The sequence below is a fragment of the Phascolarctos cinereus genome, unplaced genomic scaffold (genome assembly GCF_003287225.1).
Source record: "Phascolarctos cinereus isolate Bilbo 61053 unplaced genomic scaffold, phaCin_HiC Scaffold_2;HRSCAF=192, whole genome shotgun sequence".
In the NCBI taxonomy this organism is placed as follows: domain Eukaryota; kingdom Metazoa; phylum Chordata; class Mammalia; order Diprotodontia; family Phascolarctidae; genus Phascolarctos; species Phascolarctos cinereus.
In genome coordinates this window covers 250,536,132-250,558,413 of record NW_027555625.1, presented here as the reverse complement: position 1 = coordinate 250,558,413, position 22,282 = coordinate 250,536,132, and the positions used below count along the sequence as shown (strand labels likewise).

Genomic DNA, 22,282 nt, shown 5'->3' with positions numbered 1-22,282 from the left:
GGATGCTCTCAGAAAAACCTGGAAAGACTTGCATGGGCTGATGCAAAGTGGCATATACTGTATACAAAGTAAAAGCAATATTGTAAGATGATCTGCTGTGAATGACTTAATATTCTCAGCTATGCAACAATCCAAGACAACTCTGAAGGACTTATGATGAAAAATGCTATCCATCCCCAGAGAAAGAACTGATGGTGTCTGAATGCAGATTGAAGCAACCTTTTTTAAAGAAACTTTATTTTTCCTGAGGATTTTTTTTTGGTCTATTTTTTTTTTACAACATGACTATTATGGATATGTTTTGCATGACTATACCTGTATAATTTATATTGAATTGTTTGCCTTCTCAATGATGAGGTGTAGGGAGGGAGGAAAGGAGAGAATTTGGAACTCAAAGTTTTAAAAACAAATGCTAAAAATTGTTTTTACATGCAACTGGGGAAAAATAAAATACTAAATAAATACCCCCCACTAAAAAAAAAGAAGTGATGTACTTTCTCTTCCCACATTCTTTGCAGAAAGTCAGGCCACTTTACAGATGAACCACTGAAAACTGAGACTTGGTGGTCCATGTATCCTCAGAAATATAAAGATTGCAGTGACTACCTTAATGAAGAGGAGGACCAGTGTGGATAATCAAAAAACAAGTAAAACTACGTAACAGCAGTTAATCCAAAAGAGTGTTTACTTTTTTAAAAAAATCAGATACTTTCCAAACAGAAGGGAAAACACAACAGTAAGTAATTTAAAAGGCATTTCTGTCTGACTATGGAATACATTATAAGTGCCATATCAAAGTCACACTTGCCTTTCTACCTATGCTTTTGTGCAAGGTGGTATTACCCTGAGCCTTCATCAACTGATGATACAAAGAGGGTACCAGCCTTAGGCAAGTAGTTCTGGGATTAATTCAACAACAACAACACCTTCAGTATATAAATATTGCCTAGCACAATGTAGATGCTAGGTGAATTCTTGATTAATTATATTAATAACAATTAATGGCTACAATTAATCATTAAATCTACATTCATGCATTCATTCATTCAGCATCTATGTACATCTGAAAATGAGTCACACTCTCCTTGAAGCACCTAGAAGTTTGCTCCATGTATGACAGGGGACAGGAGGGGAAGGGAATTCTCAATTTGTGACAAGGCTGGAGGAGGGTGCCCCAGCTATCTGAAGATGCCCCTAATTCTTGCTCAGATCATGGAGATTAAGGGAGACACTTTTACAATGTCACACAACCCTGTATAGCCCTGTGACCATGAATAATTTCAACATGGGACCTGACAAAGTAACTTACAAGGTCCTGAGAGCGCAGCTGCTCCATGCTCTCTCTCCCCACCTTTCCCCATCTCTGTTAGCTTTTCCACATGCCTCAATGATCTGTATTCCTCTTTCATTAAGAACCTTCATCCCTCCCAGGGCCTCAGAATCTTACCTGCTCTCAGAAAAAAGAACAATCATGTCCTCATTTTAAAAGCAATCCCTCAAATCGTGTATATGCACAGTCAACACCCCGTCACCCCATACTAGCAAACAGCAGCCGCAGCACACACACAAACAGATATAGGCACTCATAGACACAACATATGGGTTATGACTATTGCTACGCAGGCCATACCCTGGACATGTTTCTACCCGACTGGTTTTGCATCCTCAAGTGAGATCTCTGGGGGTTTTCAGTTGGCTTGAAGCCAGACTCTGCAATCACTTGCCCAGTCCAGCCAACACTGTCTGCCTCTCCTGAGGCAGCTTAAACAGGTTTCTGGCCACAGAGGTCTCAGTCCTTCACACAGGAAATCTTTGTCTTCCCTCAGATCTTGGAGGGTCTCCCAGCTCAATCCCAAATAGGGCCAAGTATAATTTTGTCCTGGATTTTGCTTAATGCAAAAGAACTGTAATTTCATCAGCAAGGGGAATTCCAAAGCCTCCCCTCCCCCATCAACACATCTGTGTCTTTGTAGGTAAGTCTTCAGGTGTTGCCTCAGGTACCCAGAGGTGTAGTGACTTACCCAGGATCATGCAGTTAGTGACAGATAGGGGATTTGAACTGAGGACTTCCTGCCTTTCCAGTACTCACAATGTTGTCTCTTGTTTAATGTTATCAGAGTTTATCTGAGAGAAGTTGTACCTCTCTATATCTGGGAGGAATGTGATATAAACTGTCAGCCAGTTAAGGATGAAAGGTCCAGTTCCAGCAGCCCAGTCGCTAAGAGGCCAGGACCCAAACTGAGTTACCAGGTAGGAAGGCAAGCCATTAACTCCATAATTCTGCCACTCATCAACTTGCCTTATGGCCTGAAGTTGTAGCCTAGAGGGTCACATTTAAATTCCACAATCCTTAGCTGTAGGAGGTAATTTCCCCACCCCCAGCATATGGAGAGTGAGGAAGAAAGAGGAAAAAATACCCGGATGTTTTTGCAGAGACTTCCCTTCCTCTCTGCTGCATGGGCCCCGGCTATTGTTCGCCCCAAATGCCTCACTGCTATCCAGTGGACATGTGGGAAGTCCCTATTGACTCAGACATCACAGATGGGTTCCTACACTAGGGTCTCCTGCAGGGATCTGCCCCTTCCCACAATGCTTCCCTTCCAGCCTCAGAATTGTCAGATATGTGGCCTGCAGTAGAAGGATAAGGGTCAGTCTGAATATCCAGCCACCAGTGACTGAACCTGGAGAGAGGAAAGCATAGAAATGACAGAGTTAGATATACTGTCCATCCAATGCCACCCCTAGGACCCTGAACTACCAGTAGTTTCCAGCCTTTGGAACATTATTAGCACCAGTAAGAGGTGGGGATCCTGGGGAGCACCAAATCCCAGAGGAGCTACAAAGATACAGGAAGAGAGAAGAAATATTATTTCTTGTACCTGGGATGTATCAGAAGGATAACTAGCATTTATATGGTGCTTTAAAGTTTTTCAAAGAGCTTTATCTCATTTGATCCTCCTAGAAGTCCTGGGAGGTAGGTGTTATTATTATCCCCATTCTATAGATAAGGAAATTAAGACAGATAGAGGTTGAGTGACTTGCCTAGGGTCTCATAGAAAGTGTGAGATAAGATTTTAACTCAGGTCTTTTTGACTCTAAGTCAAAAACTTTTGCCAGAGGCAGCTAGGTGGCACAGTGGATGGAGTACCAGCCCTGAAGTTCAGAGGACCTGAGTTCAAATCCGGCCTCAGAGCAGCCACTTGACACTTACTAGCTGTGTGACCCTGGGCAAGTCACTTAACCCCAATTGCCTAAAAACAAACAAACAAAAAAACCTCTTGCCATTGGGCCATTTAGCTGCCTCATCCCTCACTACTGCAGCATTTCCATTACCCATATTTATGTCTAGTCACCCTAGCACCCAGCACAGTGCTCTGAATACAGTAGGCACTTAATAAATAATTCTTAAAGTTGAAGAAAGGTCAGGAGGAAGGGTTGTTTGTCCTTTGTTCTGGAAGAGGACCATGACATCAGTAAGGTGATACCGTAACTTGCAAGTGAATCTGATTTAAGTGAGGGAGGGCTGTGCAAGGTCACCAGCTTCATTTTTTCCTGCAGAGCCATTTGGGTGCAGTGCTCTCTCCCCTGGGGCAGCTTCCAGACCAACCATGCCTTCCATTCTTGTACAATTCTTCATCCCTGTCCTTCTGTTGAAAACTCTGTAGAAGATCTCTGCTGTACTGGATTCTTTCTTCTAGGTCTTTGAACATTTCCTGGATACCATCACAATACTCAGGATACCCTCAGTTATCCCTGTTTCATAATAAGCCTTCTTTATTCATGGCAAATTGGGGTGGAGGCAGAGAGGTTAGATTAAACAGCTCTGATGGAGGAAGGAACAGCTTCCAATTCTTTAAAGTTGAATTCCTGGCAATTTTGGATTACCTTCACCATTAATGGGATGCTGCTATAGACAAAGCAGGATGGAGAAGAGGAATTATTGCTTGCATATTCTGCCATCTAAGGGCTATCTGAAGCTGGGAGGATGCAGTATTAAAAGATGTCTCAAAAAAGAGGTTGAATGAAAAGCTTCACAATAGGTGAACACAATATCTCTCTTCAGAAACATGGCCAATTCACACACACTTCCCAACTGCCTCTAACTCAATGTGGCAAGAATTTTAGCTAATCTTAAAATAGGGATAACTGGTGGGTATAAGATGATGTCTAAGGGTCACAAGCATATGGCTGATGCAGCCCCAGCCTTGGGGCAGTGAGGCAACTCTAAGACTTTATCTGAGACTGTGGTGATGTCAGAGTCAGTGCTCAGTCTGGGGAGATGAGTGGGAATGGAACATTTTTTAATGCCAAACTGAGGGAGGGGGAGAGAATGAAAAAATACATTTTAGTTTTGATCTTGGATGGGGAAATAGCAAAAACAGGTGAGAAGCAATCAAAACTGAAAGGGAACTGCTTTGTGTTGTCTCTGTCACACACACACACACACACACACACACACAGTCTGAATTATCTTCGACGCTTTCCACAGTGGTCCCAATTTTGCTTCAAAGTTGTTTTTATAATGGTTCCTAAGAAACAAGAGCCAGGACAGCACTGTCTTCCCTAGCTCCCAAGAGAATCCTAAGGAACATCTTCTCCCTGGATATATCTGTAAAACTGTCTGCTTTGAATTTCTCCAAGGGAACCATGGATCTCTTCTCTGGCCCTTAAGCTCTGGGGCAATAAGGCCCTGGACCCCATCATCCTAAGCCACCTAGCTCAGTCTAAAGTACAGTATGTACACTCTATTCCAACTTCCACAAAGCACAGAGAGGATCTCTGGGACCACCAGACAGTGAGTGACCACCTGTCTTACAGGGTGGTGATTATCCACTACAACAGATCATCCTCAGACTTCTGAACCTGTCAATCAAGAAGGAAAGAAGGTGTCAGGAGAGTTAGAAACAATGATTGATTTTTCTGGGGAGTGAGGAAGAAGGAAGTTTGGAGGAAGTGAGAAGAAGAAAGAGAAAGATGGAGAAAGGGCAGGGGAAAGACAAATGGAGGGAGAAGACAGAGGAAGATAAGGAGGAAGGAGAAGGAATGAATTAGAAAAGAGGAAAGGAGAGAAATGGGAAGAAAAGGAAAGGGAAGTGGTGAGACAGAAGGGAGATATAAGGGAAAAATGAGGAGAAGCCTGGGGAAAGGAGGAGGAGAAAGAACTAGGGGGAAGAAGGAAAGACAAAAAGCAAGGGTGAAAAAAGAGAGACTGAAGAGAAAAAGGCAGCCCAGAGAAGGAAGAGGAAACAGAAGGCAAGCAGGGTGAGAAATAGGGGAAAGATGGAGGGGAGAACTGAGGGGGAGACAGAAATTATTGAAGCCTTCAGAGTGTATCATAGTATCATAGATTTAGAGCTGGAGGGGATTTCCTGAGTCATTAGTCCAAATCCCTCATTTCACAGATAAAGTCATACAGATGGTAATTTATAGAGGTAGCGTTAGAACCTAGATCTTCTGACTCCAAATACAACCTCTTTCTACTGTGGAATCAGCTCATATGGAAGTAGGGAGGGCTCTTAGGCCTGGTTCATTTGAGGTCCTTCGGCAATTCCATTCCTTATGAATTGATTGATTGTTCCAAAGCTTCTAACCACTAAATGTGATCATTCAGGGTGACTCAGAAGCAGGGGATTTTAGCTGTTTTGGGGAAGGGGATTGTATCATTTGGCAGATTATACAGAAAGCATAGAGTGGCTTTTGAAGTGACTGGGCATGTGGCTGACCCCAGGAAAAGGTGCTCTGTGGCCACCCACCCTCAGCCTCTCAAGACACAGTCCCATTCTGGACAGGCATCTCACTGAACTCATAGACTCAGAGAAGGCTAGAGCTGGAATAGACTTTAGAGATAGATCATCTAATCTAACCTGTTTCACTTTAAAATGAATTTTTTATTTTATTTTTTTGTTATTTTGGACTTGACAAACACCAACAAACATGAGCATTCCCATATTCAAAGAATAGAAAAAGAGGATTATATATGAAAATGCGAATCTCTATGATATACAACTTGAATTTTTAAAAGGATAGGTAGGGACTGGACTTGTGATTTCATTGGGTCAGGGAATACCCTGGTTAGGAAATTCCCTCTAGTCACACAAGTATGTACCTTCTTTGCAAGTTATAAGAATAGCCAAGAATACTGAGAAGTCAGCCGACTTGTATACACACACACACACACACACACACACACACACACACATGCACATCTATATATATTCAATATGTGTCTTGTGTCTCCACTGAACTTCCTTCTGCTTTCTTCTGTGTATTTTTTTTAAAAAAGTTTTTGATGACACTTTTTTCTTTCTTTTCATTTTTAGGAAGCATCACTAGCTCCCTTCCCCTCCACAACTCCTACAGAAAAACCCTACCAAAAAGGATCCCTCCTTTGTAACAAATAAATGAAGTTGCTAAATAAATCCACACCTTGGCCATTTCTGAAAATATGTCTCATTCTGCATGTCTAAACCATTAACTTTGAGCCAAGAGGTAAGTGGTATGCTTTATCATCAGTCCTGTAGATTTGGGATCGTTCATGCATTGAATTGATAAGAGGTTTTAAGTCTTTCAAGGCTGTTTCTTTTTTTTTAATTGTTAGGCAATTGGGGTTAAGTGACTTGCCCAGGGTCACACAGCTAGTAAGTGTCAAGTGTTTGGTCTGAGGCCAGATTTGAACTCAGGTCCCCCTGGCTCCAGGGCCGGTGCTCTATCCACTGTGCCACTTAGCTGCTTCAAGGTTGTTTCTTTTTATAGTGTTGTGGTCATTGTATAAATTTGTTCTGATTCTGCTCACTTCACTTCACATTCATTTAAATGTCTTCCCGGGTTCCTCTGACTCTATCTCTTTTGTCATTGCTCATGCTGTTAAGTTGTTTTTCAGTCATATCTGACTCTCCATGACCCCATCTGGGATTTTCTTGGCAGAGGTACTGGAGTGGTTTATCATTTTCTTCTCCAGCTCATTTTTTTTTAAGGCATTCTTCTCCTCATTGGCTTTTTGGACTTCTTTTGCCATTTGGGTTAGGCTATTTTTAAGGTATTATTTTCTTCAGTATTTTTTGGGTCTCCTTTAGCAAGCTGTTGACTAGTTTTTCATGATTTTCTTGCATCACTCTTATTTCTCTTCCCAGTTTTTTCCTCTGCTTCTCTTACTTGCTTCTCAAAATCCTTTTTGAGCTCTTCCATGGCCTGGGACTGATTCATATTTTTCTTGGAGGCTTTGGATGTAGGAGCTTTGACTTTGTTGTCTTCTTCTGGTTGTATGTTTTGATCTTCTTTATCACCAAAGAAAGATTCTATGTCTGACTTTGTTTGCACAGTTTGCTCATGATCCCAGCGAATTACTTGAGTTTTAAACTTTTTGTTAAGGTAGGGGTCTGCTTCCAGTGTGGAGAATGTACTGTCCCAAGCTTTGGGGAGTTTTGTGCAGCTCTTTTCAGAGATACTTCTAGAGAAGTGTAAGTTTTCAGTTCTTTCAAGGTGTTAAGATCAAGAGTGAGGTGTTTACTCCTTTCCTGGCCTTTGCTCTGGTCTATGAGTGACCACAAGCACTCTTTTCTGCCTTGAAACTGTGAGGAGGATTCTCTCTTTACTGCCACTACAAGCTCCACCATGCCAGCACTCCACCTTGCCACCCAGAACTGTGACCCAGATCCAAGCACAGGCAAAGCAAGAGAATCCTGTCTCAGCACCAACAAAGAGATCCCTGCAATACCCCTCTGATCAGCCACTCCATTCTTCCTCAGTCTGTGGGCCAGAAACTCTGGGAGCAGCTGCTGCCCTGGGGCATGCAGGGACTGGGGCTGGGACCCAGCTTCTCTCCCACCGCAGTCACCAACTTTCCTACTGACCTAAGCTGTCTTTGGCATTTGTGGGTTGAAAAGTCTGGAAAACACCACAGTTGCCCATGATTCAGTCCTCTGAAACCTGCTCCAGGTGCTCTGAAGCCTGGTTTTTGCCTGCACACCCATGCTGAACTATGTTTCTCTCCCAGCTGAGCATGATAGACCTTTCTAATCAACCATCCAGGTTGTCTTGGGCTGGAAATTTGTTCCACTCTGTCTTTTTGTGGGTTCTGCTGCACTAGAATTTGCTTAGAGCCATTTTTACAGGTGTTTGGAGGGGTTTGGGCTCCAGCTCATTTTACAGATGAGAATTCTAAAGCAAACAGGGTTAAGTGACTTGCCCAGGGTCACACAGCTAGTAAGCATCCGAGGAAGGATTGGAACTAAGAAAGAAAAGTCTTACTAACTTCAGGCCCAGAGCACTATCCACTGAGCCACGTAGCTGTCATCGTGACTCATGGCACAATAGTATTTCATTACATTCATGTATCATAATTTGTTCAGTTATTCCCCAATTGATGGGGAATCATCTTACTTTTTACCCTCTTACTTTCTAGTGCTTTGCTATAACTAAAAGTGCTGTTAAGAGTATTTTTAAACAGATAAGTACTTTGTTTTCCTCTTCAGAGTTTATGCCTAGTAGTGATATTCCTGAGCTAAAAGATATGCAGTTTAGTGACTTTTGAGGTTATAGTTCTAATTTCTTTTTTTCCAGAACAGCTCTCACCTCTGTCAACAATGCATTCAGAAGGAAACAAACATTAAGTGTATGTTATGTGCCAGGCACTGTGCTAAGCACTTTTTACAATTATTATTTCATTTGATCCTCACAACCTTAAAAGGTAGAGGATTATTATTACTTCCATTTTATAGTTGATGAAACTGAGGCAAACAGAGGTTATGTGAATTGCCCAGGGTCACATGAGTAGTCAATGTCTGAGGCAGGATTTGAATTCAAGTCTTCCCGACTGCAGTCCTAGCACCCTATCTACTATACCAACTACCAGCCTTATTAGGGTACCTGTCCTCCCATATTTACTCCAAACATTGTCTGTCAGAACCTCAGAGTCGTCTTACTTTACATTTCTCTTATTAGTTGTGATTTGGGATTGTTGACATTTGAGAACTGCCTGTTCGTACCCTAGAACCATCATCTACTGGGGAAGGACTCATTCTTTGACTAAGTTCCCCATCTGTCTTGGATATTATGCCTTATCAGAGAAATTTTTTTACAATTTCCCCTCTAATTTTCCTTGATTTTGTTTGTGCAAAAAGATTTTCAATGTTATATAACGAAAGCTGTCTATTTTATCTCTCACAATAATCTCCATCCCTTGTTTGGTTAGGAGCTCTTCTTCGTCAGTAGTTGTGAAAGGTATCTCTTTCCTTGCTCCTCCAATTTGGTTATGATGTGGCCTTTTATATCTAGGGCATGCATCCATTTGGAACTTATTGCACTATATAAAGTGAAATGGTCATCTAACCCTAACTTATGTCAAGCTGTTTTCAAATTTTCCAATAAGTTTTAATGGGATAGTGGGTTTTCATCCCAATAACTGTTTATTTTCTGTTTTCTGCTCATTTGCTTTTGGATCTTTATGCCTGACATTTTACTAACCAACTTTAAAAACATTTTTAACTAGTACCAAGCAGTTTTGATAATTAATTCTTTGTAGTATTGTTTGATGTCTGGTACTGCCAGGCCTCCTTCCCACTTTTTTTTTTCATGCTTTCCCTTAAGATTCTTAACCTTTTTTTTCTTCCAGATGAATTTTGTTGCTAATTTTTTCTAGCTCCATAAAGTAACCTTTTGGCAGTTTGGTTGGTATTGTTTTGTTTTGTTTTTTTTCATCAGATGCCTGCAAGGTCACAGAAGAACCCAAGTCTCCCACATGTACTCAGAAGAGATTTTAAAATTGCAACAGACTAAATAATAATCAAATACTCCAAAGAGAAGCTATAGTAAGTGCCTTCATCTGGATTAGAACTATACAAAACTTCAGTCAAGAAGCCTATGGGATATCCCAACCTGGGAAGACAGAAAAAGCCAGGTAACAAACTGGAAATCTGACTAGAGAAGCAGAGAAGGTTCAGAGGCACCCGAATCCTACAGTTCTCTGTACTCCGATCCATTATATTGGCATGACCCAGCCATGAGCAATTCATGTCTCTCCAACTATTTGTCCATCTTTAGTTCTGTAGAAAGTGTTTAGTAATTGTATTTATAACATCCTTGCATTTGTAGATGGACTCTCAAATTCTTACACATTATGTACTCAGTCTGAATTTTATTTTTGAATCTCTTCCTGCTGGGTTTTGTCAGTAATATATGTAAAGGCTGATGATTTGTATAGGTTTATTTTACGTCCTGCTACTTTGCTGAAGTTATTAATTGTTGCAATTCATTTTCAGTTGAACCTCAAGAGTTTTCTAAGGAGATCATTCTATCATTTACAAGAAGCAATAATTTGTTTCTTCTTTGCCTTTGCCTATTCCTCCAATAACTTATTCCTATCTTATAGCTAATATTTCTAGCACCATATGAAATAATAGAGCATCTGGAAGGTCTCAAATCAGATTGCTCCAGACTTTTGGTCCCCTGGGCATTTCTGGATCAGAGCAATTCTAGCTGCTGCCCCCCAAAGAGGGTTTCACCCTCCAAATCCTCAGGGCTTTCTCCTTTGGTTAGAACCTAGAACAGAGAATTGTAGGATTCAAGTGGCTCTGAACCTTCTCTGCTTAACTTAATCTTCTACTTAACCGGAAGTCTTAATCCACTTCATTTTGCAAACAAAGAGAGGCCCAGAGAGAAATTACTTGCCCAAGGTCAAACAGCTAGTTCGTGGCACAGCTAGAACCCAGGCCTCTTTATTCCCAGACAGGTGCAGGTACTAGGTAACAATATCATCCTGTAGCTACAATGCCCCTCCTCCCCCTCTTTAGAACTTCTGAGAATAGGAGCTTCCTAGGGCTGAGCCTCTCAGTAGGGTAGACAGGGCACCCTCACTTGCAAGGAGTTCAGGACATTTCTTCTGAAGCACCACCTCAGAACCACCCTCCATCTGCATGCAGGGCTGAGTGCACAGACCATGACCTTCACCTCCACTGCCTTCAGGTATTTGCTGAAATGACCTAGAGGAATGTCAGTGGTCTAGAGGAAGGGTGGAAGGATCTAGAAGTAGAGCAATGCCAAGTATTCACTCACTCTCAGAAAGCTCTCCTGCATTGAATTTCCAGAGCTAGCTGTCTGTATGTGCCCCAGTGGGCTGAGTATGCAGTACTCAGTCCCCTTAGACACCTACACAGATTGCTCCAAGGTTTTCTCCTCCCTTCCCAAGAAATTCTTCCCTTCCAAATGCCAAACTAATTTATCCATCTCAACACATCCCCCAAATCCTATGTAAACCTATGAGAAAACACAGAATTTGAGAATTGGAAGGGACCTTTTAGCTGTTGTCTACTCCAACTTCTCCTCAAAAGGAATTTTCTTTATAATAAATCTGACAAGTGTTCACCCAAACTTTGGATGAAGATCTCCAAGGAAGGGGGCAACATAATAACTCTCAAGATAATCCATTCTATTCTGGATAGCTCTAGTTTTTAGGAAGTCCTTCCTAACCTTAAGCCTAAATTTGCTTTTTTGAAAACTCTACTCAGTTGTTCTTGGTTCTGTTTCTTTGGTTCTGTCTGGGCTAGACAGGCCACACCTTCGTTCATGTGACAGCTCTTCAAATATTTGAAGACAGAGAGCAAGTATCATTGGGTCATATCCAACCAAAACAATTTTTAAAATGATACTAGGGTCAGATCCTGAGTCCTGCAGACATCCTATCAGGGGACTGATTGGAAGAGAGGATGACAATCCTCTAGACAGAGCCTAGATCTTAGGATTCAAGGATTAGATTTAGAAGGGGCCTGTAGAGGACATATACTATAACTCCTCATTTCACAGATGAAGGTGCAGACAATTTAAGTGATTTTCTGAAGGTCACGCAGGTAGCAAAGAGCAGGCCTGAGAGCTGAACCCATGTCTTCTGAGCCCACATCCAGCACTCTTTCTTTCCACTGTACCAGGGAGAAGTGATTTTCCCAAGGCAACTTGTGCAGTTAATGGCAGAGCTGAGACATGACGACAGGTCTTCTGCATCACTCCACTCATAGAATCTCAGAGTTGGAAGAGACCTCATAACTATTAGTCTAGGGCTTCCCAAATTTTGTTATGAGAGGCCTGTTAAGGGGATATCAAGAATATTCTTTTTTGATTTTGGGGAAATGATTTCCAATCAATGAATTTACAATTTTTTTTGGTATAATCTTGAGAAGCATATCGAATCTTACTTTTTGTTGTGAAAAATTAATCTATTTTATCTCTTACATGAATATGCACAGTGAATCATGAATATATTTCCTTTCACATTGAACAGATTTACTGAAAGCCAAGGGGACTGAAGTTCTATATGGAGCTGAAATCTGCCTCTTAATAATGTCTACCCATTGCTCTCAGTTTTGCCCTCTGGGGCCAAGCAGAACTAGTCTAATACTTCTTTCACATTACAGCCCTTCTAATACTTCAAAACATCTAAGGGGCAGCTCGGTGGCACAGCAGATAGAACACCGGCCCTGAGTCAGGAGGACCTGAGTTCAAATCCGGTCTCAGACCAGTGTGACCTTGGGTAAGTCACTTAACCCTGATTGCCTCATTTAAAAAAAAAATCTATCAGATTCCTTCTCCCTCATCCCATAAGTCTTTATTTCTTCAGGCTAAACACCCCCAGACCTTTCACAGATCTATGTATAGTCTGGTCTGAGTCCCCTGGTCATCCTTCTTTGGAACCATTCCACTTTATCAATGTCTTTCCTAAAATGTGGCATCCCCAAGTGAACTCGATAGTTCAGATGTGGTCTGACTCAAGTAAAGCATATGGAAAGTGTCTTTTTCTTTATTCTGAGCGCTATTCCTCTCTTAATGCAGCCTCAGATCAAATCAGCTTCCCTGGCTGTCTTGTCATGATTGACTCATATTAAACTTGTTGTCCACTAAAACTCCAGATTCTTTTCTTTAAATAAAAATAAACGGTTATCTCACCACCTCTCAAAGCCCTTCAAACCTCCTCAGTATCTGGTTACTAATCTATCATTCGGAACTTTCTAAAATGTTTATATTCTTAAATGTTTATGTTCCTAGCCTTCATATAACTAGCCTAATCACTACTCCAAATTTGCTCTGTTGAGTGAAGAAAGTTTGACCTCTGACTTGTGCTATAACTTTCCCCAAGAGTGAGTTCCTTTCCAAGTCCCCTGATGGAGTGGACAAGTTCCTTCTCTTAATCCCCTCCATGACTTCAGACTTCCATCCTCCTCCTCTTTAGAACTTCCCTACTACAGACAGCTTATCTTTTCCTCTGAGTCAATCCAGATCTGTAGTTTTCATTCTAACCTGACTCGGGTTAGGTGCCATTGAAACTATAGAAGTTTTTCCTTTTATGTCTCCCACTAGACCCAGATTTTGTCATCTTACCTTACACTATGTTCTAGCTCAGCACAGTGCCCAGCACATAGTAGGCACTTAATAAACATCTACTAACTTCTAGCCACAGAATTTCTCATTCTTCATGTATATGCTGTGAAAGGAGGGAGTGTGTGTGTGTGTGTGTGTGTGTGTGTGTGTGTGTGTGTGTGTGTGTGGCCTGTGGTATAGGCATGAAGCCAATGTTATGGGGAAAAGCCAAGGACAGACTCAAGGGTAAAAAAAGTTAAAAAGCTGGGAGACTAGAAGTTCTGTAGGGAGGGGGAACAGATCAGTTCGCTTTACAGTGTTGGACTCTCCATGATTAGTAAGCAAAGGAAGAGGAGGGACATCCTCCCAATTTCAAGTCCAAGGGAAAGAAAAGAAAGGGGCTGGAAACGGAGGCCTGAGTGAAATCTGTCTACTCTCAACATTCAGATTCAGGTTTTCAAGATCTCTCAATCAAGCTTGCTTTAGGGTTTTCCACTGCTGGCTCCAGCCCAATTGTTGAAATTTTCAGTTGTGTATATTTACACCTAAGAAAATCAGCAAATGCTATAAATCAGGGGTTGATTTATTGTTTTGTTGATTGTCTATACTTAAGAAAATTATGTTAATAATGAAAATTAAATTTCAAAGTGTGCCGATTGTCAAACATTTACCAACAGGTCTATTTCTCCAATGTGAGAAAACTTCACAAACCCTTACAAGGAAAGAAGTTTGAATTCAGTCTGGAAAAGGAGTTGCAATATACAGCATTGTAATGGAGGAAAGGAAATGGAACAGAGTCTGGCTCGGTAGGGAGCCAAGAGACCCAAGAGACGTGGGGAGAAGAAGAAGGGAAGAGAGGGGGAGGAGAGAAAAAGAGGTAGAGGAGGAGAGGGAGGGAAATAGAGGGAGATACAGCAAGAGGGAGGGGGAGGGGGAAGGAGGAGAAAAGAGGAGGAAGGGAGATAGAGAGATAGACACAGAGATATGGGGACAGAAGTCAGAGAGCGAGAGAGACGGAGACAGACAGAGAGACTCTGTCACTTGCCTTTTTCCTAGACAACCGGTACAGCATTCTCTAAGCTTTGAAACACACAGGACACAGTCGATCAGAAATACCACACTAAGAGAAAAAGGTTGCTGTTGTTGGGCTCTGGTTCCAAACACATCCCTCTATTCTCGTCTCACCTCCCCGCCCCCTACCCCCATCCAACTTTCTTCGACCCCGTTTCTAACCCAGTTCCGCCGCTTTCTTCCCCGCAGGTTTCAGGCTTCAAGACCAGAGCTTTGCCAACGCATTCATTAGCCGCTTTTCTTTCATCAGTTTTACTTTTCCCTTCATGATATATTGTTGAGAAAGCAGGAGCTGTAGTCGGAAGATGAGGGATCAAATGCCAGCTTGACCACTTAACTAGTTTTACAACCGACCATAACAAGTCATTTCCCCAATCTGAGCCTCATTTTCCTCATATGTAAAATGGGGGTCGAGGATAGAAAAAGGATGAGTTGAACTAGAGGACTTGTAAGATCCCTTTCAGCTCCAAGTGCTATGAGCCTAGGGGGTCATCGGTAAGGAAGGGATGAGTTCCCTGCCCTTCAGGCCGGGGTTTCTTCCTCGTTGGTCCCGGCACAGTACCTACCTCAGCTGCTCCCCCGCCAGCATCACCTCCGCCCGGTACTGCCGCTCCGCCGCCTTCTTCCGAAGGTTACTGGGCGCGCCCTCCATGTCCGCTGCTCACTTGGACCCTAGGGCTGGACTCCTTCTATAACACCTTCGGAAGCACGGCACCCTTACTTCTTCCCTCCTCACTCCCACTCCGCCCTGCCCACAGACTGTCTTGGATCTGGGTGGTCTGGGGCCAGCAGCGGCTATGGTGGTGACTAGTAGCTCCGGACTCGAACAGAAAATTTAGCTCCGCCAACCTACTCTTTCAAGGACAGGTGCCCTTCGAGTGGCAGCTTAAGTTTTTCCTCCAGGGGGCAGGACTGAGGAGGGGCCCCCGAGGCCTCTGACCGCTGATTTGCAAACTCCGGAGCTGGGGCCCCGCCTGGTCCCCAGTCCTACCTGGACTCCGCCCCTAGAGCTCACCCAGAGCCTTCTCTGCTGCTGTTTCACACACTGCATTCTGCTCCACTCTTCCACTCCTGAACCACATAGGCCATGGCATAAGGGAAAGATCCCTGAGAGTGAGAAGCTAATGGTTTTTTAAGGAGCTAGAAGAGACTCTAATCCAACCACTTCCTTTTAAGGATACGGAAGCAAGAGCTGAGTGATTGTAGTTCATGTGTCGAAGATCCCACCGATAAGTCAGGATTTGAACTTAGGTCCTGTAACTTCACGGCCTGCGCCCTCGAAGTAGGTTCGAGTCCCCAATTCTGCCACTCAACAACTGTGACCTTGGGAAAGTCACTCTCTGGGCTTCAATTTCCTCATTTATAAAATAAGGAGCTCCCACTTCTTGGTTTCTGGGGTCCTTTCTCACTTCAATGTCAGATTCCATGACTAATCCACAATCACCCATATATATGTACATATGTACAAATCAGAGTAGGCTCCTAGATAGGTGTAGATCAGATGTCCCAAAATCTCTCCTGGCTCAGGATTACAGATTCTTCTCTTTAATTTAGTGACCTCGAGACCTATTGAGATGTTCAACTTCCCAGGAAAGAACTCACTCAAAGCTATTCTCATTCATTGACACCTAAGGGTATATAAAGGAATTGGGAGAAGCATAAAGGGGGTGAGGATAGGAGAACATTGCAGGGGAAAGACAAACTACCTATTCAAAACTTTTGTCAATGATTAACAAATTTTTAGATTAAATTGCTTAGCCTCAGCCACATACACACACACACACACACACACACACACACACACACACACAATTTGCTGTTCTCTTATTAACATATTGTGTGCAGATGTGTATGCTAGAGTACAAACCTCTCTTGCCCGGTCCAGTAGACAATCTTAAGAGCCTATTCACTGTTGAGTATAAAAAGAACATATGACCTGGGGTTAAAGCTGGCACCAGAAAAAAAACACTTTGAATGGGAACAGATGACACTGGCCAAAGCCATTGTTTGGAGAGTCTGTAATTAGTTACTAATTGGTCGGAAAAAGGGCCAGATTCATGAACGTGCAAAGGGAAACTGGCTCAGGAAAGTGCCTCTTTTTTTCTCTTATGAAGTGGGGGAAGGGACATAAAAAGCATACAATGCTATGTTTGGCCCAATCCAAACATTTTTAGAAAAGAAAATGGGGCTCATGATGAGGAGTTAACTTGCCCTAGATGAGTTAACCAATTTAAATACTCCCCATCCTGATTCTAATGTTATTTTCTCTACACCATATTATCTCCTTTAAAAGTAGCAAGTTGAAATTTTTTCTGCTTAGCTTGTGAGACTGTATATAATTTCACCCTATCTGACTTGCCTACTTTATGATAGCATCACAAACATAGAGATGGAGGGTACCTTAGAAATCATACAGTCCAAAGCTTGGTTCCCATTCCCTAATCCACTTTTCACAAAGAAACAAGTCCACAGAGGTTAAGGTCACACGGGCACAGGCAGTAAGTAGCAGGGCAAACATTCTGGTGAATCTGCTCATCATCTACATACATATACAAGTTTTCTCTCTCTCTTTCTCTCTCTCTCACTCACACACACACATTCCACGATCATTTTGTTTACCCCACTAATTAACTCCTTAAGGGTAGGGACTATTTCATTTTTGTCTTTGTATCCCCAAAATATAGCACAGTACCTTACACAAAGTAGGCATTTAATATTGATTTATTGATTCAAATTGGAATTAGCTCCCTGTAGTGTGGTGTAGTAGAAAAGTACTAGAGATAAGTCACTCTTCTGGAGCCTACAGGACTTGGATTTGAATATTACTTCTGATGCTTACTACTTGGATGACCTTAGGTAAACTACTTAAGCTTTCTTGGCCTCAGTTTTCTTATCTGTAAAAAATGACAGTTGAAATAGATGATTGCTAAAATTCCTCCCAACTCTAAATCTATGATCCTAAGATTCCTTTACATATAACTTATCCTACCATGCCCAGTGCAGTCTCATTTCTTCAAGCAAGCTCTCCTCTTCCTCCCACAATTGCTCCAGCCCACAAAAATTATCCACTTTTCTGAGTTCCCCCACAGTCTATACAACATAATGTTTTCCTTCCTTCTTTCTTTTCTTCCTTTCTTTCTTCTGTAATTTTTTTTTAAACAAAGGGACTTCTCTTCTATGAATGCAAACCAGCAACTTAAAAGAGTCTTAGAGGATTACCTGAGGCCCTGAAAAATCTAATGACTTGCCCATCCTGGCATAGCCAAGGAATGGCAGAGATGAGATTTGAATCCTGGTTTTCCTGACTCTAAGGCCAACCCTCAGCTTCCACTTAGTCTATCCTTTTATTCACTGCTTCAAGCAAGTCTTGTGTTTTCCCAACTGGACTACATAAGCTCCTTAGGGCCAGGAACTATGAGTATCTTCCTACTGTATCATCTTTCACAGCACCTAATACAAAGCTGAGCACATAGCAGGCTCTTAGTAATTAGTAACTGGAGGACAACAGAACTGAACCTGATCACAGAGAGGGAGAAAAAGCCATAACCCCAGCACCAGAAACCAATAAATAATTGCGACCTTGAAACAGCACTGGCCTAAATGGATTTATCTGAACCCAAAACAGAGAATTTAATTAACAGTGGCTCCAGACGATCAACAGGAACCAATTGTGTTATTTCACTAATTTCTAATTATTTAGTGGCTAATCTCTGCCAGAACATTTCATTTCAGATTACCTCAATTATGACATTTTAATTCCAGGAAATGAACACATAATGCTTTATGGCTACAGATGGACCCCAGGCTTGGTGCTTCCCTCAGGGGGAAGTTTAATCTGTGATGCAGTTTAGAGGATTCACACAGTTTAGAAACCAGATCTGCCCCTAAACTCAGTACAAATCCCAACTGTGGCCTATGTGCTTCCGGGACACATCAGATGTACTTATAATATAAACTAGATGGAAACCTGAACTGGGGCTTCCTTCTCTACTAAATTTGTTTCCTATAATTTTAGCATTCCAGCTGTGGTTTGGAAGTCCAGGTACCCTCTCCTTCAGTTTGGCCAAAGTGACATTTGGAACTACATGCCTAAACTCATATGCAAGGATGATGTAATGAAAAAAAAAGTAAACGTTCATTAACAGGGAAAGGGCTCAAGAAATTATGGTATATGAGTGTAAAGGAATATTACTATATTGTAAGAAATTATAAACTGGGCATTTTCAGAGAAATCTGGGAGGACTTGTATGAACTACAGTACAATAAAGTTAACACTAAAATAGTTTATACAATGGCTATAATTTTGTAAAGGTAAACACCTTTGAAAGAATTAACTCTAAACAATGCATCGACTAATCTTGACTTCATACTGATGATGAAGCATGCTTCCCACCTCTGGGCAGAGAAAGATGGTGTACCAAATATGTAGAATGAGACACATACTTTCAGCCAGCCAGGAGGTGAATTTGGTTTAACTATACTTATATTATTTGTTCCAAAGGAGGGCTTCTATTTGGGGGTGGGCAAGAAGATGGTGAATATGAGTGATGTTAAAAAAAAAAAGGAGAAGAATATCAATGAAACATTTAAAAACACAGAAAAGAGCAGAAGGAAGTTTGGAGAGGGAGATAAACAAGGTGGTTTCATTACTGTCAGTTAAATTTTATGTACATTTAAAAAACACGCTGTAAATAATGGTATATAGTTTAAATGCAATTTTTTGTTCTTGGTATATTAAAATGTTCTTTATTAGGTTTATTGAGTTCACAAAAATAATATTTTTAAAAAATCTAATGGGATCTAGCCCCTTCTTCCATACCTCAAAACTTTTCAACATTTTTATCTATTCTTTTTCTTCCATATCTCAGAGGAAGAAGTGTTCTTACCCCTCAATGAAGCTACTATCTATACCTGTGTCCTTGACTCCATCCGGATCTTGATCCACTAGCTATCTCCTTGCTTCCTTTTTACTGACTCCTTCCCATCTGCTTTCAAAGAAGCACAGATCTCCCAAGCCCTGGCAAAGCAAACCCAACAACTTCCAAACTCCACAATCTGTTGGCTTCTTCAAGCTATCACTTCCCATCTTTCTCTTTTATAACTAACCTTCTTGGAAAAAAGTAGTCTTGGCCTGAAGCCTCTTCACTTTCCACCTGGCTGCACCTCCTCTGGACTTTTCTGGCATGCCTCCAATAATCTCATCATAATGGAAAATCACATCAGGTGTGGTGCCCATATCTCTAATTAGAGTACCCTCAGTTCCTGGGACCTTTCTACAGAGTGTAGTCGTGCCTTCCCTTCCCTTTCCCAAACCCTACCCCACCTCTATCCTTTGCAGCTTTCTTTTATGTGTCTTCTCTCTTTAGACTGGAAGCTCTAGGAGGGCAGAGGCTATCTTTCTTCTTCTTATTTACATCCCTCAGTGCCTGGAACATAATAGACACTTTGTAAATATTGACTGACTGACATGTTCTCATACCAGCTCTACTGAAACCAAAGTCACCAGCACTTACTTATCACCAGGTTTAAAACCTTTTCTTAATTTTCTCAGCCTGAATCAAACTTCTGCATCCGAATTATTTTATGAATACATTTTAACTTCCACTGACACATAACAAGGGTTCAGACATAGTCATAAGAATCAAAGAAACACAACATAAGCAACAATAACACAATAAATCATACGAATGACAATACTGACAAAGAGGAGAAAAAAATAAAACGACCTCAAATGATTGTACAGATATACCCTAGTGCAATCAACTGTTAAAAGGGAAGACCTTGTGCATGTAACCTGAACAATGTAGACATACTTCCTCGTATTTTGCCATAAGTTCTGCTATAGTTTGACGTCATTTATGTAGTTGTAGCCTCTGTATATGTTGTTCTGTTGCTCCTGCTTCTCCCCCTCGGCATCATTTTACTTTCCCCTTTTTTCCCTTTATATTTATCATTCTTTACAAAGCGAATGTCCCACTCATATAGCACAACTTACCTTTTCATTCCTAATCACTGAACAGTTTGCTTTTTTTCCCTACTAAACATTGTGATGCAATTTTTTTTTTACAGATAGGTCTTTTCTTCCTTTCACTAATCTCTTTAGGGTTAAAGCTAAATATGAAATTGCTGGGTCAAAGTATTAAACATTTTCATAACTTGTATTATTCTGTGTTGTTTCCAACATTCATTTCCAAAAAAACCAATCCACAGCTCTATTGGCAGCGAACCAGCATGCTTATTTTCCCACATTCCCACCAGTACTGACATTTTGTTGTCTTTTACAAATGTATAAGGTGGTACACCTAAGAGATGCTTTAATGTGTTAATGATTTTTAATGCCTTTTCATGTAACTGTTGATAGTTTATGTGGAGAGAACACTCTTCATATCTTTTGATTGAAAGGAAACTACCTTTGGAGGATGGATCTTAATATTTTAAATTTGTGTCAACTTCTTTAAGATTTGGAATGTCAAACTTTTACCAGAGATGATTATTTTTTTTCTTAATGCTCAATAAAAAGATTTTCCCCAACATGTATTTTCTTAGTATTCAGGATGAATTGCTTTTCTTTGTGCAAAAATTTTTTTTCATATAATTAAAATTGTGTTTGTCTTTTACAATTTCCTACAAATTATGATGGGCCTTTCACTTCTGACACTGATGACCAGGTCCTCCTTTAGTATACATTCTTCTCCCAAAAAGAATGGGATTGGAAGTAAAAAGACCTGAATTTAAATCCTACTGCTACTACTATGCAATCTCAGGCATGTCACTTACTTCTATGTTCCTTAGTTTCTTTATCTGTAACTTGAGAGGATTAGACTAAATTAACTTCAAGACATCTTCTTTTAATTCTAAAATCCAGAATCCAAGACTTCCATGACATCACACTGTACTGGTTCTCTTCTGCCTTTTAACACTTTATTCTTTCTTTTACTGCCTATTCCTCTTTTGCCCAACACTAAAATAATGGTATTCCCAGTCCTTCTGTGTGTGTGTGTGTGTGTGTGTGTGTGTGTGTGTGTGTCTGTGCACACACATATATTCCAAGTATTTCCTTGTTGCTAATGAGCACTTTCAAGAATTACCTTCGAACACATGAATGACACTGAAATTTATATGTCCAATTCTGATCTTTAGACTCACATCTCAAACTGCCAGTAAGACTTTCTTGCTCAACGTCCCACTGGCATTTCAAATTTGGGTTTAAAACCAACTCTCTCTCCTCCAAATCCTGCTTTTCCTCTTCTGATATCCCTATTTCTGCCTAGTGACATCACCATTAACCCAGTTAACTATGACAAAATCTTGACTGTTCACTTTTATTCTTCCCTGTTACCTCCTACATTCAGTTAGTTGTCAAGTCTTGTCAATTCTACTTCCAAAACTCTCTCAAATTCAGCTCCTTCTTCTCCACTCTGACTGCACTAGTATGGGCCCTCATTATTACCTAGCTTCACAATAACCCTTCCTAACAGGTCTTTCCACCTCAGTCTCTTCCCATTCCAATTCATCCTTCTCAATGCTTACAAATGAATCTTCTTTCACAAAGTTCTTATCATGACACTCTTAACCCTAGAGGCAGCTAGCTAGGTGGCATAATGTTTAGAGCACAGGGCATGAAGTCAAGAAGACATGAGTTTATATCTAGCTGCAGACACTCACTAGCTGTGTGACCACGGGCAAGTCGTTTAACCTCTTTCTGCCTCAGTTTCCTCAATGTAAAATGGGAGTTGTGAGGACCAGATGAGATATTTGTAAAGTACTTCATAGAGTGTCTGGTACATAGTAGGCACTTTAAAAATACTTGTTCCCTTCCCTTCAGTACCATCATTTAATGATTCTATGATCACATTGATTAGAACATTTC

The 22,282-nt window shown here is 41.2% G+C and overlaps 1 protein-coding gene across 1 annotated transcript in view; it reads right to left on the bottom strand.

The window, feature by feature from the left end:
• COL20A1 (collagen type XX alpha 1 chain) overlaps positions 1 to 15,368 on the bottom strand; it is a 109,457-nt gene extending 94,089 nt beyond the window's left edge. Inside the window, 1 exon segment of the mRNA XM_020981572.2 lies at positions 14,979 to 15,368. Coding sequence (XP_020837231.1) covers positions 14,979 to 15,064 — 86 coding nt within the window. The 5' untranslated portion in view covers positions 15,065 to 15,368.
• Positions 15,369 to 22,282: the final 6,914 nt, after the last annotated feature.